Source organism: Balaenoptera acutorostrata, chromosome 7, assembly GCF_949987535.1.
Source record: "Balaenoptera acutorostrata chromosome 7, mBalAcu1.1, whole genome shotgun sequence".
NCBI lineage: Eukaryota > Metazoa > Chordata > Mammalia > Artiodactyla > Balaenopteridae > Balaenoptera > Balaenoptera acutorostrata.
This window is the reverse complement of record NC_080070.1, coordinates 76,678,994-76,695,238: the sequence shown is the minus strand read 5'-3', so window position 1 is coordinate 76,695,238 and position 16,245 is coordinate 76,678,994. Positions and strand designations below refer to the sequence as shown.

The following is a 16,245-nucleotide window of genomic DNA, read 5'->3' as shown; positions in this document are numbered from 1 at the left end:
AAAACAAGTACATGATAAATGTGAAGGCCATCTCAAGTTTGGGAGTAAAACATGAACTGAATGATAGAATGAGTAGTTTTTTTTCCCCCCTTTTAAAGTAAGGCTGTGATGTAAATTAATATGATATGTATCCGCTACATCTGCTTAATATGGCTTGCTCATTGTTTTAGTGTTTAAATGATGTTTTATATGATTTTCTAATTTTAATATAGTGGCAGTTTAAGAAGTATTAACCAGGTAAAAGAGAGTATAGCACACATGCAATTAGTATATTGTGTTTTTGAGACTTTGAACTTTGGATTTCTTAATTCAGATCATTCAGGTAGTTTTAAAAATGAACTCTGAATCCCATCCCCAGTTTATTTTTTTTCCAGTTTCCTTTAAAGTATTTATGTCTTTCTAATGCTTTATGTATCCATACAACTTGAGCCTGGACCCTGTACCATTAGAGGGAGATTCTTGACCAGGTTCCTAATTTGTTCTGAATCTGTAAAGATAGTAGGTGGGAAAGCAACTTGAGAAAGTGCAGCTTTAGTTAGCTCTTTTTTTTTTTTTTGCCTTTTTAATTTTCTCTCTGTTTTTCCTTCTTCCATCCATCACTCCCATCGGCAACTAAAGCAGGATGATGAAGTGACAACCGTTCAGGTTAAAGAGCAGGACCGGGACGTCCTGGTGCTGAAGAAAGTGCAGAGCTGCGGCCCAGCCCCCCAAGCGGGGAGTGCGGAGAGCGATTGGAGGTCAGAGTTTCCACCCAGCCCCGTGCTCCCGTTCCCTTTCCCCTGCCTTCCTCCCCTTCTCCCGCTCCATCTCACTCGCTCTCTCTGCCTCCTCTTCCCCCCCACCTCCCTCCCTCCCTTTTTTCTCCGCCTCTCGGAGCTGAGCGTGCTAGCTGACTGCAGAGCTCTTAGCAGCCAGATGGACTCAGTTCCCAGTGAAAGGACAGAGATGGCAAGATCTTTGAGCCTTTAGGGGATGCCTTTGTTAGTGGCCGTGCACAATGGGCAGCTCCCGGCTGAGAGTCTTTGACCCTCACTTAGAGAGGAAGGATTCTGCCGCGCTTTCAGGCCGAGAGCTGCCCTTGCCTACCTTCGATGTACCTTATTTCAAATACATCGATGAGGAGGGTGAGGACGAGGACTGGAGCAGCCGTTCACAGTCCCCCGCTGAGGATGACTCCGTGGGCTCTCTGCTCTCTGACAGATACGTGGTCGTGTCCGGGACCCCGGAGAAGATCTTGGAGCACCTTCTGAATGACTTGCACCTGGAAGAAGTCCAGGACAAAGAAACAGGTAAGGCAGTGGGGGGTGTCTCCTGCTTCCAGACTCACAGCTGCGGCTGCCCTTGTCAGTCTCCGGAGGGGCAAGACGCCCTCTGTAGCTGAAACCAGAGTGGGCTGAACCAGCATATGCTTCTTGGGCCTCCCCCTTCGCCTCCTGCTGTTTTGTTTAAATCCAGTAAATGGACGCATGTAGATCCAAGCAGCCGCCTGGGAAGTAGCTGTACAAAGAAAATGACACGAAGGCAGATGTTCTTGTTTCATTGGCAGTTTTTTACCGAATCTCACCTAAAGGCAGCTGGCAAGAGGCCAGCATTTAAGAGCCAGTGTTCAGTGGGAAGGAATATGAGGGATGGGGTTGCCAGCTAGCGTTTACCTGGCTTGTGGGAAGCACTGAGCTGGGGGGAGTAGCCTCCCTGCCGAAAAGTCAACAATTAATGCAACTACTCAGCAACTATAAGCTTAGCAGCAACTTCTGCCTTTTTCCATGTGGTTTACAAACTGCTCAGAGCAAGCCCTGCTGTGCAGAATATGATACTCATAGCTTCTCAGACCAGAAACTGTAATTCACTGAAGTCTTATTGATCAGGCTTCTTGTCCTTTCTGTTTAATCTGGGAGCAAAATACCCACTTAGCTTTTTCACCCTTGCACTTCTGGAAACACTACCATTGCATGATCTACCCAAACTTCCTTTATCACACAAGGGCAGTACTTGCTTCTCTTAACCAAAATTTGTAATTTGTTCCAGCCTGGAGCAGTTATTCCAATGAATAGGCCTCTGGCTGTAGCCTGAATTCTGTAACTTGATGCCCTGACTAAAATGCACTTTTTGCTGCCACCATAGCACCTGTGATGCCCGCAGTTTGCAATATATCGACTGCATCAATAAAAGGCATTTTTTGGTTGTATTAGTACAAGTAACTCCTTAGGTTTTTTCCCATGCAGGAAGGGTTGTGAAATGACAACTTAGGTGGGAACAAGAGTTTCCTTGGGTCCCAGTAGTTTTGTCTGAACTTAATTGATGTCTGGCTGTATACTGCATTATAAAGGACATTAAGAGAAACAAAGATGTGTGAAATATGTAATAGTGTTTTTTAAAAAAAAGGCAAAAATGGCTCAATCACGCATTCTACATTAATGTTATTGTTTGATCTTGAAATTCAAATAAAAACTTTATTTTGCATATCTATGTTTGGGGAAAAATAGTAATAGTTGTCATTTATACACAAACAAGCTAAAAGAGAACCGTATTCTCGTGGCATTTGCTGGGTGGTTTTTGTATGTCTATTAATATTTTGTGCATTTGAGCACTATTTCCGTGTTCTGCTTCATCAGAGATAGTCATCACGGAACTGGCCATAATTTTCCACATACTGATTAGCAGACTGCTTTACACAGGTGGTTTGGACTAGATTACAGGCAAGTTATCTGCCACGAAGAGGACACCTTTGAACATGTGTAGCAGTTTGGGGGACTGAATGTGTTCTTCTTAGTAGCACTGCAGTTCTATCACAGGACTTTGTGTCTAAGTCCTAAGTCACTTTGTTTCTAATAAGAGTAGAAATTACTGAAGCCAGTACTAGGCCTACTTGATTTCTTTTTTCTTTCGTTCTCACTGTCATTAGTTTCTTGTGAAAGATGGCCTAGGTGCCCACTGACAAGTTAACACCGGGAATGAGAAATCACCCTAATTCCTGTTACTAATGCCAGGAGTTGCCTCCTGTTGGGAAACAGTGTTGTACCTGGTGTCTAGTGACTGGTATTCCCAGTTTCTTCTCGATTATACCAACACTGGGATCAGATGTGTCCCTCTTGCCAGGTGCCGAGCAAAGCTAAAAGGACCACGACTTGGTGTGGCCAAAGCCGGGCAGGTAGAGCCCCGCAGGGGTCAGTCTGTCCTCACTCCTCCTCATTTCCTTAGCGTTTGCAGAGGACACATGTAAAACTTCAGATGTTTGCAGGGACACCTGAGGGGGAAAACAGTAACAGCTTTTCCTCTGATCAGAGGAGAGTTTTATGAAAATGAAAAAGTCAACTCTGGAGGGAGATTGATGTGTAATATGATAGGGACACCTAAGTGGAAGTCACATGCAGTTCTTCCACACTTCACGAACAGCGCTTGGAGAAAATACAACAGAAGAGCCACTGTGTGGCTTTTGTTGGTAACATTTAAAAAAATATAAATATAAAATCAGTTTCATGTACAAACTGAAGAAAAGTGGTTATGGGTTCATTCTAGTCTGAATACTAAATGAATCACATATTGAAAGTAGTTGAGGCCCCTTGTCACTGACAGTGGTGAATGTTAGTTCTTTATCTTGGTCAGGCCGGCGACCCTCACTATAAAAGGTCTACGTGTGCAGGAGTCTGAGTCGCGTAAACATATGGAAAACAGATGGAGGAAAATGAGAAGGGGCTGCAATAAAAGTATACAGCAGCGTTTTTATGTTCTCGAGCACCCCTTTTAGGGAGATGGAACCATATGGAGCTGGGTGGAACCATATGCTGGTCGTCCACGTGGCCCCAATGGCAATGAGGAAGAAAGCATACATGGGAAGAAATAAATGGTCCTGGAGGCTGGGGTGAGCCTCTCCTGGATTCTTACATTCCTGTACCCGCCAGAGGCTGGGGAAGTTAACCAAGCAAGGGATCCGCAAGTTATTTCCCTCTCTTCCCCACAAAAGTCACTTCATTGTGAAAATGTAGGTGCAAGGCCCAATAGGCTAAGAGACCTATACTCACAAAGGACAGGTTCAGGGGATTACTAATTGATGTTAACATGCAAGTGGGAAAAAAATTTACTTAATTGAATGGAATAGAAATAAGAGATACTGTATTTTTGTTATTACCCAAATCTAGAATAGAATAGAATAGAAAACAACAATTCATATAGTCTTCTATCACCATATCAAACTGAGTTTTAAAAGCAAAAAAACATTGTTAGAGCTGCTTACAAGCAACCTACTAATGATTTTCCTAAACGATTTGATCCACACAACACTTAGCATGCTTATTTTCATAATCCCCTACGTGCCTACCTTTCCTCCCTGGTACTACCAGGCACAAACAGTCATCCTGGGAATATCTGTGGAATGAGTGGATGGATGGATGGATGGATGAATGAATGAATGAACGAATGAATGAATAATTCTTCATTGTTTAAAATGGAAAAACTGTTTGAGTCTGGTAACTGGATACCTATTTGTGAACGTCGAAGGATTGAAGCTGTTTTCAAAGATTACCTTTTCTTTCGAGGTTCAGGGTCTGACTTGAAGCATTTGGAATGTTAGGGGAAAATCAAGCAGCTCTATCTTTCATCTTCCCAGAAATAGGGCAGACATCACTGGGCGTTCCTAGCCCAGGAGAATTACAAGGAAGGCAAGAAGCAAGAAAATGTGTTGTGAGTAGAGGAGCTGGAGGGGTGGAGGAGCGAGTCCCCAGCACCAGCCCTGGTCTGTAGGGTCTACAGTGCTTGCTGCTCCTATTTAACCCTTTCCCCTCTCTGGAAAGGATCAAATGTGTTTTGTCTAGAGATGCTTCTTTTAGGAATAACGATTTCTGTTCTAAGGGGGGTGGCCGGGGACAACGCTATGATCAGATGGATTACACAGAGACAATCCTTCTTATTGACTTTTCTTTCTACATCTGCATTACGATGAGTCTACCTTAGGAGAAACACAAGAGGAAATAACGTTGTTTGCTCCCCTTTTTTTTTTCCCACGTCTTAGGTTTTTATTCATCTTTTTGAAGCACATGTGCTTATGATTACAGGTTTTCAAGAAAAAACAAGCAGAGAATAAGATAGTGGGAACAGGTAGAGCCTATTAGCCGATTCTTATTAGGCTTGACCTGCTTTCTTCCAGGTATGGCTGTTTTTTACTTCATGAGGTTATCGTTCAGTATATTGTGCACTCAGTGTGGAAATGTCTGCTCATCCTGCTTTGACCACGGGGGGCGTGGATGCCTCCGTGTGGGTGGTGTGCTTTCAACAGCACCTAGTAGACTGATTACATCATGGAGAAAGCGAGTCCCTTTACCTTTTCACGAGGCAACCACCTCCGTGAAAGTACCTGGTTTATAGCATAGGAGTGTCTCACTTAATTGATAGGGTCCCAAAGCTATTCTCCATTGCCAGCTTAATGGCTTTTTTTGGAGCATTGCACTGATGGAACCTTGAGTGAAGCTAGGGCAGGCAAGCCATTTTTCCTTTTCTTTTATCTTCTTTCCCTTTCCAGCATCAAGCGTATCCTAAATACTTGATACCTATTTCTTGTGAAGGAAAGTTAAGAATGCCTTTTTTCCTGATCATTGAAAATACGGAAGATAATTTAGGTGAACTTCTTCCTTAATTTCCTTACCTTTTAGGATTTCTGGAAAGATGTTTGGTGCTTCTCTCCTAGGCTTTCTTTTGCAGGTGGCAAGACCTTTATAACCCTGCGGCTGCATGGCTTTTGCAGGACTAAAACTTTTGGCGGGTAGACACGGAAGTTTTTAGATGGTGGTAAGCCTCTCCATGATTTTGTGCAATTAACATGCATGTAAAATTATCTTGGATTTATCTTTTTATTTTTGTGGTATCATGTAACACATAATAGACCAGTGGATCTTATCTGTGACTGTATCATTAGCAGCACATGGGGCATTTTTCAAAATATCAATGTCTGGGTCCCACCCCAGATATCCTGGTTCAGTTGACCTGAGCTGGGGCCTAAGAGTTATGGGCTTTGAAGGGTCCCCAGATGATGCTATACGTAGCCAGATGTGAAAGCCACAGAACTAGGACAATGACTTTGTCTCTCCAGTTTTTTCAGAGACATATTCAAAGTGTCTAATAGTTATAAATTTGCCCCTGAGACCTAGGGGCATCATTTCTCCTTTCCTCCACCTCCCCTCCCCACTCCCTCTCCTGGTCTCTGTGTCCAGCCTCATATCCACTAGTCCCTGCCCTAGAGCCTCTGCAGCCTGAGTTCAAAATTCACAAACCTGCATTGCTGGTCCATCCACTGAAATGGTTTTGAAAAAAAGGAAACAATCAGAGCAGACAGAGGTACTGGCCACACAGCTGTTAGCTCTCAGTTCTTGGAATGAGGAGGTGACGGAATAGTGAACAAAACCCATTTGGATTTTTGCCAGGGTTCTGTCACACTCCAGGGATCTCTGGGTGGTCCTTCAGTCTCACAGCCAAGAATGCTTACTTCTGTAAGAAATGATGTTCTAAGGAAGGAGAATATGCACGCAGCAGAGTAGAAAGGGTACTAAAATGAGATTCTGAAGCCTTGGGTCCCAGATCTGGGCTCCATTAATAGACCAGCCTGAGACCTTGAGCAAGTTATACATGAGATGAGTTCTGACATATCTTTCATCACTAAAATGCTTTGATCTAAAGAGATTTATATCAACCCCTTTCCTTTCAAAGTATGTCACAGAACCGTAGAATTCTAGATCTGGAGGAGACCTTAACCCTGCGGTCGTTTTATGCTGACCTCACCATCACTTAGGCTTTGCACAAGGACTTAGGCGGTTTGGCCTGACTTCATGTTGCCCTGTCTTACTGCTGTGTTTCTTCAGCCTTGCTCAGAGAGCAACTTCATGTTGCCCTGTCTTACTGCTGTGTTTCTTCAGCCTTGCTTTGCACAAGGACTTAGGCGGTTTGGCCTGACTTCATGTTGCCCTGTCTTACTGCTGTGTTTCTTCAGCCTTGCTCAGAGAGCAGTTAGAATGTTGATGGGGTAGCTGGCTTGGAATTCAAGGCTCAGTGGCCATACCTGGTGATGATTTAAGTGTGTTTGTACATAACCTTGTCCAATGGGAAACTTTTTAAGTTCCTTTGGGAAATTATGCTATAACATTTACAAAGAATAGCTTTGATTTATCACCTACCAGTAATATCCATTTGCAGAGAGTTTTACTACCAGGCCATTTTGGGATATTCAGAAACAGTCCATTGCTAGAGAAAAGCAGCGGTTTTCCCCCAGTGATGAAATACTCTGCATCCTGGCTCTTATACTAGCCCTCCCCCTGTGATTCCTTTACTTTTAACTTTACACACTGCTTCTGTAATAAAATACAGCAGTGCATATTTGAGTGTTCAGTTTCATATGAGGGTGAATGAATACCATAGAAAAATTTAATTCCTTCCTTCCACAGATATCTTCGACCTCTTATGTAGGCACTGTTCTAGCTGTGGGGCATACAGCTGTAAACAAAATACACACAAACTCCTTACCTTCATGGGGCTTACATTTTAGTGGAGGGAGTCAGATAGAAGACAAATAGGGAAAGAGTGGTGGATGTTAGTGGTGCTAAATAACCAATCTCATTATAGACACAAATTTGGGAGAACTATATCCACATGTCTTTAAAAATGAAGAAGCTAGAGGATATTTTAATGTATTTAAAGTAGTATAGAGAATGAATGTGAAATGTCTGGTCCTATTCAGCAAAGTTCAGAACCAAAGGAAATAGACTTAGTTGAAAAAATAAATAAAAGATGTAAAAGGAGTTGGAAGTAGGTATAAGTATCCCCGGATGGTACTGGCGACAGCTAAGAGCCATAGACTCTGCATCCGTGGAAATGGTTGATGTCAGCCTTTTACCTTCTTGACCTTTGAAAGTAGCTTTCTCAGGGACAAATAACTGGACTAGGTTGCCACTTGAGGTCTTTTTCAGCTTTATGAAACTGTCAGTGTTAAATATTAGGTTAATTTTGTTTGCATACATGCTAATGAAAAAAATCAACGAAAGACTAAATAAATGCATGAGCACCGACTCCAGGTGCCCTGGGTGTGCCTCAGATGCAGATGAGAACCCCACTGTCCAGAGAAGGCTTGTTTTTTCAGATAAAGCGAAGGCTCGAAACAGCGATCCACGGTGACAATGAAAATCCCCAAAGTGCCGTCGAGAGAGAACTAGGAGTAAAAGTGCTCATATTAGAATATGGTTTCTGTTCTGCTTTATAATCTTTGTGCTTTTGGTTTGGTTTGGTTTGGTTTTTTGGCAGTTCCCTTAGCTTCTCTCCTAATTGCTAATGTGGAGAATGTAATGTTTCTGCTGATTGTAATTGAAGCATTGGAAGACTTTATAAATTAATACTAAGTGATGAGATAATTAGAATTGTGTAGAAATTTCTTTCTCATTTGCCTCATTTATGAAATCAAAGAGTTTAGACCACATGACATCTGAGGCCCCTTCCAAGTTTGAGAGCCAGGAGTTGACACCACTCTGTTTATCCAAACATCCTCTCCATTAGATGGATGCTTGTACAGGATGATTATCTCCATCTAATGGACATAGATGCTAAAGCAGAGGTTAACTAAGCTGCTTCAGAGATAGAGTGGTCATTTGAATCTGGAAGTGAACCCAGATACATTCCTAGCTTTGTCCTAGACATCATTTTTGTCTAGTGGCTAAAATCTTGGATGAAAGGCAGAACTGAAATTAAAAACCTACCATTCGACTCTAGCTATAAACCCCAAATCAGGCGCTTCAGTTGCCACTTAAGAGGGAGCTAATCTCCAGCACAAAGACCTGCTTCTTGGTTTCCACCTGTGAGCAAGGTGGCCACTGGGTGGCCTAACTGCTTCAAGAAGGTTACACAAGAAAGAGGGTGTGGGGGAAGAGGTCCTAGTTGCAGCTGATGCTGTATCAGACCACTCACATGAGATAATATTAAAAATCAGATTACGACTGTGAATTTCATTTGAGGTGTTCATCTTCTGAACTAATCTATTCACACCACCTTTGAACATGTGATACTATATATGATAACAAGGGAATTGATGCTTTTACACTGCCAGTAGATTGTGGGTTAATTAATACTCTTGTTGGTAATGAAGTGAGACATAGATGAAGCATAAGGTCATTAATGTACACTGATTAATAATGAAAATGTGGAAGTTTTCATTACAGCATAACCAATGGGCAAAAGAAGATGTTTAATGGATAAAGATGTAAGGAGGAGTACAGCCTACTTTTCAGGGAAACAATCCCCATTTAGAATGAGACTGGATCATTGGAGTGCATTTATTAAATCGCATCATTTTCATGTTTACTCCACATGATCTCTTCCAATACTTAAAGTTCAACTATAAGTCTAGAGCACCCTAGAAACAAACTGAAATATTGTAGGGCTGTGAGAAATTAATTTCAGGAGGATCTGAAGATAGGAAATGGAAAATGAAATACACAAGGGGCAAGAATTACCTCAGAAATTAGATCTTTAGTCTCCTGACTATAAGGATTTTGAAAAACTTGTGCATCTTAAGAAGAGTTTTTAGACTTTCTTCTTTGAATACTTTTAAGGAAAACATCAACAACTTTCTGATGGGCTAGAGGGAAGGCTGTGTCCTAGAGCTGGGAAGTGAGATAGAGGATCTTTGAAAGTTTCCTTCACACATTATGTTCTAGATGAAATACACATGTGACTTCTTGTTTCTGTGAAGTCTGTCCTGGTGGTGATGTCCTCAACCCCCCAAACCATGAGGGTTTTCCTATGTAAACTGTAGCCAGAGCAGAAGACTTAGAAATGAATGGACTTTCTCCTTTATTCACCTTTGCAGATCTTATTTGCTTTATTCCCCTTATTTACATTTTCTTTGCTTCCCCTAAAATGCTTTTCCTCCAACTCAGGTGCTCAATTTGGTACTCATCTTTTTAGATAGACAACTGTGGGGAACCTTAGGTATTTCTTTCTTTGTAGTTCAGTAAATTTCTAATTTCCTAGAATGGCTGGTGGATAAATTATTACAAATAATCAAATACTCTGGTACACTGAGAGTTGCCATAAATATGTACATAAATTGTCAATTTTCAAAGAATCATAATAGATAAAATTATAGTCTGTTTTTAAATGTAAAATATGAAGGCCCTTTCTAATAAGTCACAAAGTTCATGTAGAATAGTCTTTGGTTTTATAATTACATGAATAAGATATTGGCTTAAATCCGTATAGTCTCTTTGACATAGGGTGAAGGTTCCCTTTTTTTTTTTGTAATTTAAAAAAATATTTATTTATTTATTTTGGTTGCTCTGGGTCTCAGTTGTGGCAGGCGGGCTCCTCAGTTGCGGCATGCATGTGGGATCTAGTTCCCCAACCAGGGATAGAATCCAGGCCTCCTGCACTGGGAGTGCGGAGTCCTATCCACTGCGCCACCAGTGAAGTCCCTAAAGGTTGCTTTTTAAACACAAATCCAGTATAACTTGTAGTTTTTCTCATAAAGATGCATTTGAGGATAATAGCTTTGTTTAGTTTTCCCTTTATATTTTGTTTCCCTAATATATACCCTTTAAAAACAAAGGCTGCTACTTCTATTTTTCTATCTATAGTTCTATAATCTATAATTTCTATAGCACAGTTTCTCAGTTTGGTGCTGATTTTTGTTCTTATAAACTTCTTCTTTTTTCTTTTTAAAAGGAAAATGGATTTTTGTTTCTTTAAAAAGAAAATGCTGTTCTCAAGTCTTAAAGTTTTAAAAATGGCCATATTTTCTCAGTGCATTTGGGGTCCACTGGCATATTTGATATTGTACTTTAGTAGAAACACTTGTGATTTTGCCAGCGTCCCGCTGTATTTCCAGAAACTTATTTAAATATGTGATGTGAGTCAGGTATTTTTGGAGCAGCGAATTGAAAGAAGCAACACATTCTGAAATTTCTGGAGACAAGATACTGTGTCAAAAGTGAGTTTGACAATCGAGTAATTTTAGCAGAATCATAGTTTTAATGTAACATCAGCACATGAAATTACTCGAGACTGAGTTTAAGACGATTCAAAGGATGAAAAAACTCTCTTTTCTCTCTCCCTCTGTTTCTCTCCCTCAGAGATCTTGTGTGTCATCTCTCCAGTTGATGGATTTAAAGTGAGATTATCAGATGTTCTTGTCTGTATTTTTTAATGCTGTGACATCGTCCTCAGTCAAAAATTTAGCATCCTATCAGAAAATGGGGGAAAAAAGTGATTTTTCTATATAAGAGTATGTATTTCAGATAGTCTTATAAGTGTGAGGAAGGAATGCTAGTAAATGGCAATTTGTTGATTATAATCCCTGTATGTTAATCTCTCACAGCATGTTTCAATCAAATTATGGCTTCATGTAAAGGGTGCAATGCCACAGAATTGCTGTAATTGACAAGCACATGTCTAAAAGGAATGTTCTTCAAGTGGGAGAATTTTTGCCTTTAACATACCTATAATTGAGCTTTTCCTCATTTCTTTTTGCAGTCTTTCTCATTATAACCTTCCCCTCCCATTTCCCATTATCCTCATTTTTTGCCCTTGGGGCTTTCTTGCTCGACAGTTGAAACCATTCTTTTCATTCTGTTTGCAGCTTTTTGCCTTGTGCTTAAGGCTGCTATTTGGCTGGCAGTCCTTCCCCCAAATCTCAGAAATAAATATGAAATTAGACAGAATTGGTAGGTATGTGTGAACGGAAAGTGTGGAAAACTAATATATCGTGTTGTAATCCCCAGAATATCTTGCTGTAATCTAAATAGTGACAGAAAATTACTTTCAGAGCCATCCTGTATCCTTTTCTGCTTCAGACTTATCCTTCTTTTCAGCATTCAGGATACTTGGTCAGACTTCTAATTTTTAAACCTTTTAATCCTGTAAATGAGCTTCACTTAGTGTGAAGATGAAAAGCATCAGTTAAAATTGCCCATCTCATGCCTGGTTGGATATTTCTACTTAAATTCTCAGTCTAAAAATGAACAGGGTTTTAGGTGAGTGGCTGTATATATCAGGGCTCATGATAGAAGTTCTAATATTAAAGCATCTGGTGTTTTCCTTCTTGCTACATCCCTTCGAATGTGCCTTAAATAGACTTGTTATGAAGAAAGATTTACATAGTACATAGAGCAAGTTAGGTTTTCCCCCCAAATTTTCTTCCTGTCTTGCTTGATATCACATAGTTTGTTTTTGTGTAGCAGGCTTATAGATATTGTAAATCCAGTGTCATGATTTTGTTAAGAAAAGAAAGAAGAACAGGGTGAAGATATTTTCATCCTAATTTTGGATCTTTTCCCAAGAATTGAACATACGAAATGTGACTTCTTTTTTATTTTTTTTTTAAGAATCTTTCTTTTTTATTTATGTATGTATTTATTTATTTTTGGCTGCGTTGGGTCTTTGTTGCTCCGCTCGGGCTTTCTCTAGTTGCAGCGAGCGGGGGCTACTCTTTGTTGCGGTGCGTGGGCTTCTCATTGCGGTGGCTTCTCTTGTTGTGGAGCACGGGCTCTAGGCACGCAGGCTTCAGTAGTTGTGGCACGTGGGCTCAGTAGTTGTGGCTCGCGGGCTCTATAGCGCAGGCTCAGTGGTTGTGGCGTACCGGATTAGTTGCTCCGCGGCATGTGGGATCTTCCCGGGCCAGGGCTTGAACCCGTGTCCCTTGCATTGGCAGGCGGGTTCTTAACCACTGCGCCACCAGGGAAGCCCTGACTTCTTGTGTCTTAGTTCAGTTTGATCTGAATTTGAAGGCATTGCAAAGTCATTTTCATTTTACCACTGATGACTTTTGCAGAAAGATTTTAGTAAGTTCAGGTTCTGCCAGTGCTGATTGGCATATTGTGAGTGCATCTCTCAGAATTATTATGACAGTTTACACTGTTTGACAGTCTTCTGGGGAGGTTGTTTGTTCTTTTAAAAAATAATCAAAAACATAAAAGGCAAATGTGTCTGCATCAGCACATTCTACAAATCCACAGTAATGAGATCAGGATAGATTCACAACACTCCTTTCTCCTTAAATGTACTTTTCCTGCTTATGATAGCTGAGAAACTTGAGCACAAGACCACATTACTGATCATGTGTTTGAGTTCCTGAAAATTTTCTGTGTATGTATTATTTGTGATTAGGCATGGCTGCATATAACAGAAAATCTCGAACAGTGACATAAACAGGTATACGTATACTTCTGTCTCATGTGAAAATAAAAATAAAGAAATGCAGTCCAGAGCTGGTAAGGCCCCTCTGAAATCAGCCGGGAGTGAGGTTCCTTCCAGCTCTTCGCTCCAGTGTCCCTAGAGTCTGACCTGCATCCCACGAACCAAAGTGAATATAGCACCACAATCCAGGTAGCAGGATGGAGCTAGTTAAGAACATACCTGTTCATCACACCTGGCTTCTGCTTTTCTCTCATGGACCAAAACTTACTTGTGGCCACATCTAGCTACAAGTGAGACTGGGAAATGTCTCGTTTGGTTTGGTTTTAAGCTATCTGGGGAGCAGTATGCCCAAGAAAAGTCAAAGTTTGGTTCCTAAAGAAGAGGAAAATGGCATGATATTTTATGAATGGAAGCTTACGTTCATTTGTTTTGATACTTTAGACCCGAGGCCATAATTATATATTTCTGTCCCTTCAAAGTAATATAAACACATTGTAATTTAAGGTGCTGTATAATCACTTTTTTTTAAAAGCCTATAAAGTGGTTTGGATTAAGTCTTATATGCTTCTCAACAAGTGACTATTGACACTAATCTCATGTATTCCTCTTTTTTTTAATTGATGTGTAGTTGATTTACAATGTTATGCCAATCTCTGCTGCACAGCACAGTGACTCAGTTATATCTACATTCTTTTTTAATATTCTTTTCCATTATGGTTTATCACAGGATATTTAATATAGTTCCCTGTGCTATACATTAGGTAATCTCATGTATTCTTAATTCTCAAGGTTTACTTACCGGTAAGTACCTTTCTTGTGTGATTTGAGCCCCTGAATTCATGCTAGAGAATTCTGCATTTTTCTCTCCAAAATTCTCCCTTCCAGTTGTTAGAAATATTTTTCATAAAATAAATTTAACATATACCAAGAAATAGTTCATGTCATATGGCTTTGAAGAAGTTTTTTAAACAATATCACAAATTAAATTTATTCTTTTAAGAGTAGGTTATAGTATACAATTTTATATAATTATATTATTGTACTCTTGGTGATATTTCAGAACTCATATGTACCCTTTACATACCTGTGTGAGTCAAATCACCGTGAATCATGCTAACAGAAAGGCTTAAGGATGTTTGTAGGCTTGTAAGTAGTACATTTAATTTAAAACAAAACTGACTTCTTAGAACCATTTGAGACAAGGGATATGTATGAGTGCCTTTAGCCAAAAGGCAAAAATATCTTGGCCAGTGACAGTTGATACGTGTTTAATGGTCTGTTGATCCAGATGTTGGGCTGACAGGTGATAACTGAGGTGAGGGATAGCCAAGACTTTGACATGCAAGTCACTTCTTTTGATTTGGGAAAGAGTGAACAAAATGTAATGTGACTAATGGTTTTCAGTATCTATAATGTCTAATACGGAGAAGTTTATGTAGAAGAAAAGGAAGAGTGTTACGGTTTGACCTTTTTAAAAAATTGTTTTCCTTTCTGCCTTCACATTTCAATTTTTAAAAATATAAATATGTATAATTGGTCGTTAAAATATCTTAAAAACATTATGAATCTGTGGACTGTCTTAATCCTTCCATGTGATTGTCATTTCCATCTTTAGAGAAGTAAATTGGCTGATCTCTTATAGCTATTTGCTATTGCCAAGTGTTTGCTAGAAAATAAAAACAAAATAACAAAATTTCAGTAGGAATAAAGGAACTGTAGCATGCGCATGGGTGGAAAAAGACGTCATAGGGCCATCTTTGGCAATTCAAGGCCAATAAAAAGACCAGGTTCCCGTATCTGTGATGCTTTTCCCTGTCCAAACCCAGGATTCCATGACTTTCCTGTACTTCCTTTCCCCTCACCCCTGACATGGACGGTTTGTATCCACACCCTCAGGAGAACGTTGTGCAGTGAGAGCCATTGCTGTGGCTCAGCACGCCTTGGGACCTAGGCCCCTTCCGACATTAACTCGGTGGTTATTCTCTGTACTTATCTCAGTGTCAGTGTCATCATCCCGCTAAAGATAAGACCTACCTTCTAAGGTGGTTATGAGGAACACAGATCATGTGGGTGACGCTTGGGGTACAGCCCACAATATGTGGTCCATAAAGGGTGGCTGGTATGGTTATTTTCATACAGAGTAGCTACTGTCTTCCCCCCCACCAGCCGACGTTTCCCCATCACCTACTGAAGCCACCGCTGGCTTCCTGGGGCACGGTAAGGAATAGGTGTGGTTCAAAGCATGGTTTGAGGCTCTCTGGGGCTAAAACATGTGTGCTGGGTGGCAGTGGTGGGCAGGGGTGGGGTATGGGGTTTCGCTCAGACATTCACATGGATGGAATATTCATCAGGCTGGAGCTTGTAGACTGCCCGTTGTGGTCCTTTAACGATCTCACCAGTCAAATTCCAAATCCTTGCAAAAGCTGAGACTTTATCTTACAACTTTGTCTTCACCAGAGCAGAGAGCCCTGTGCTCAGCCCTAAGTAATAGGTGCTTGGTCATCCGTTTCGACCAAACCTTTCTTTGTGACCCTAAACCACAAGTCTCCCTTTCACCTGCGTGAGAAAGATAGCAGCCATGTGATACTGGAAAGAAAGAATTCTAATGACTGTTCTGGAAACCAGACAGAGAGGCATGTCTGCTGTCAGTCACTGGTTGAAATACTTTTCCTAGAAATGTTTTCAAACACAGGCAATACATTAAAGTAAATTTTCTTGTATTGGAAGTGTTCAGTTTGTATAAGATCTTGTGCCACATTGCTTAGAAAGAGCCTTAGTTGTGTTTCCTTTAAATGAGTAAGTTTGCAGAATAGATTTTTAATTCTTAGGTTTAAAATAGGCAATTGACTATCCATTGCTAAACTTTATTTAGAATAACTTCTCTCTAGTGTCCATAAAATTTCTTTTAACCAGAAACAAAAGTAAATTAGTAAATAAATAAAATTTTACTTGTCTGAAGTTCAGCACTAATGATTCACAATGACCAAGGGGAAAAAAATTAACACTAAGAATGGTGATATATTTCAAGTTTTGAAAGAAAGCTGACAATAGAGAGTCTTCTTAGTGCTCAGGAGATAAAAATATCAT

The 16,245-nt window shown here is 40.4% G+C and overlaps 1 protein-coding gene across 2 annotated transcripts in view; it reads left to right on the top strand.

The window, feature by feature from the left end:
• The window catches only part of RAPGEF5 (Rap guanine nucleotide exchange factor 5), a 179,668-nt gene that overhangs the window by 107,914 nt on the left and 55,509 nt on the right, over positions 1-16,245 (top strand). Inside the window, exons 8-9 of one of the 2 annotated variants that reach the window (XM_057550581.1) lie at positions 622-737; positions 1,201-1,289. In XM_057550581.1, the coding sequence (XP_057406564.1) occupies positions 622-737; positions 1,201-1,289 (205 nt within the window). Of the gene's footprint in view, positions 1-618; positions 738-1,200; positions 1,290-16,245 lie in introns of both variants that reach the window. The other variant, XM_028166932.2, reaches the window with a different exon arrangement.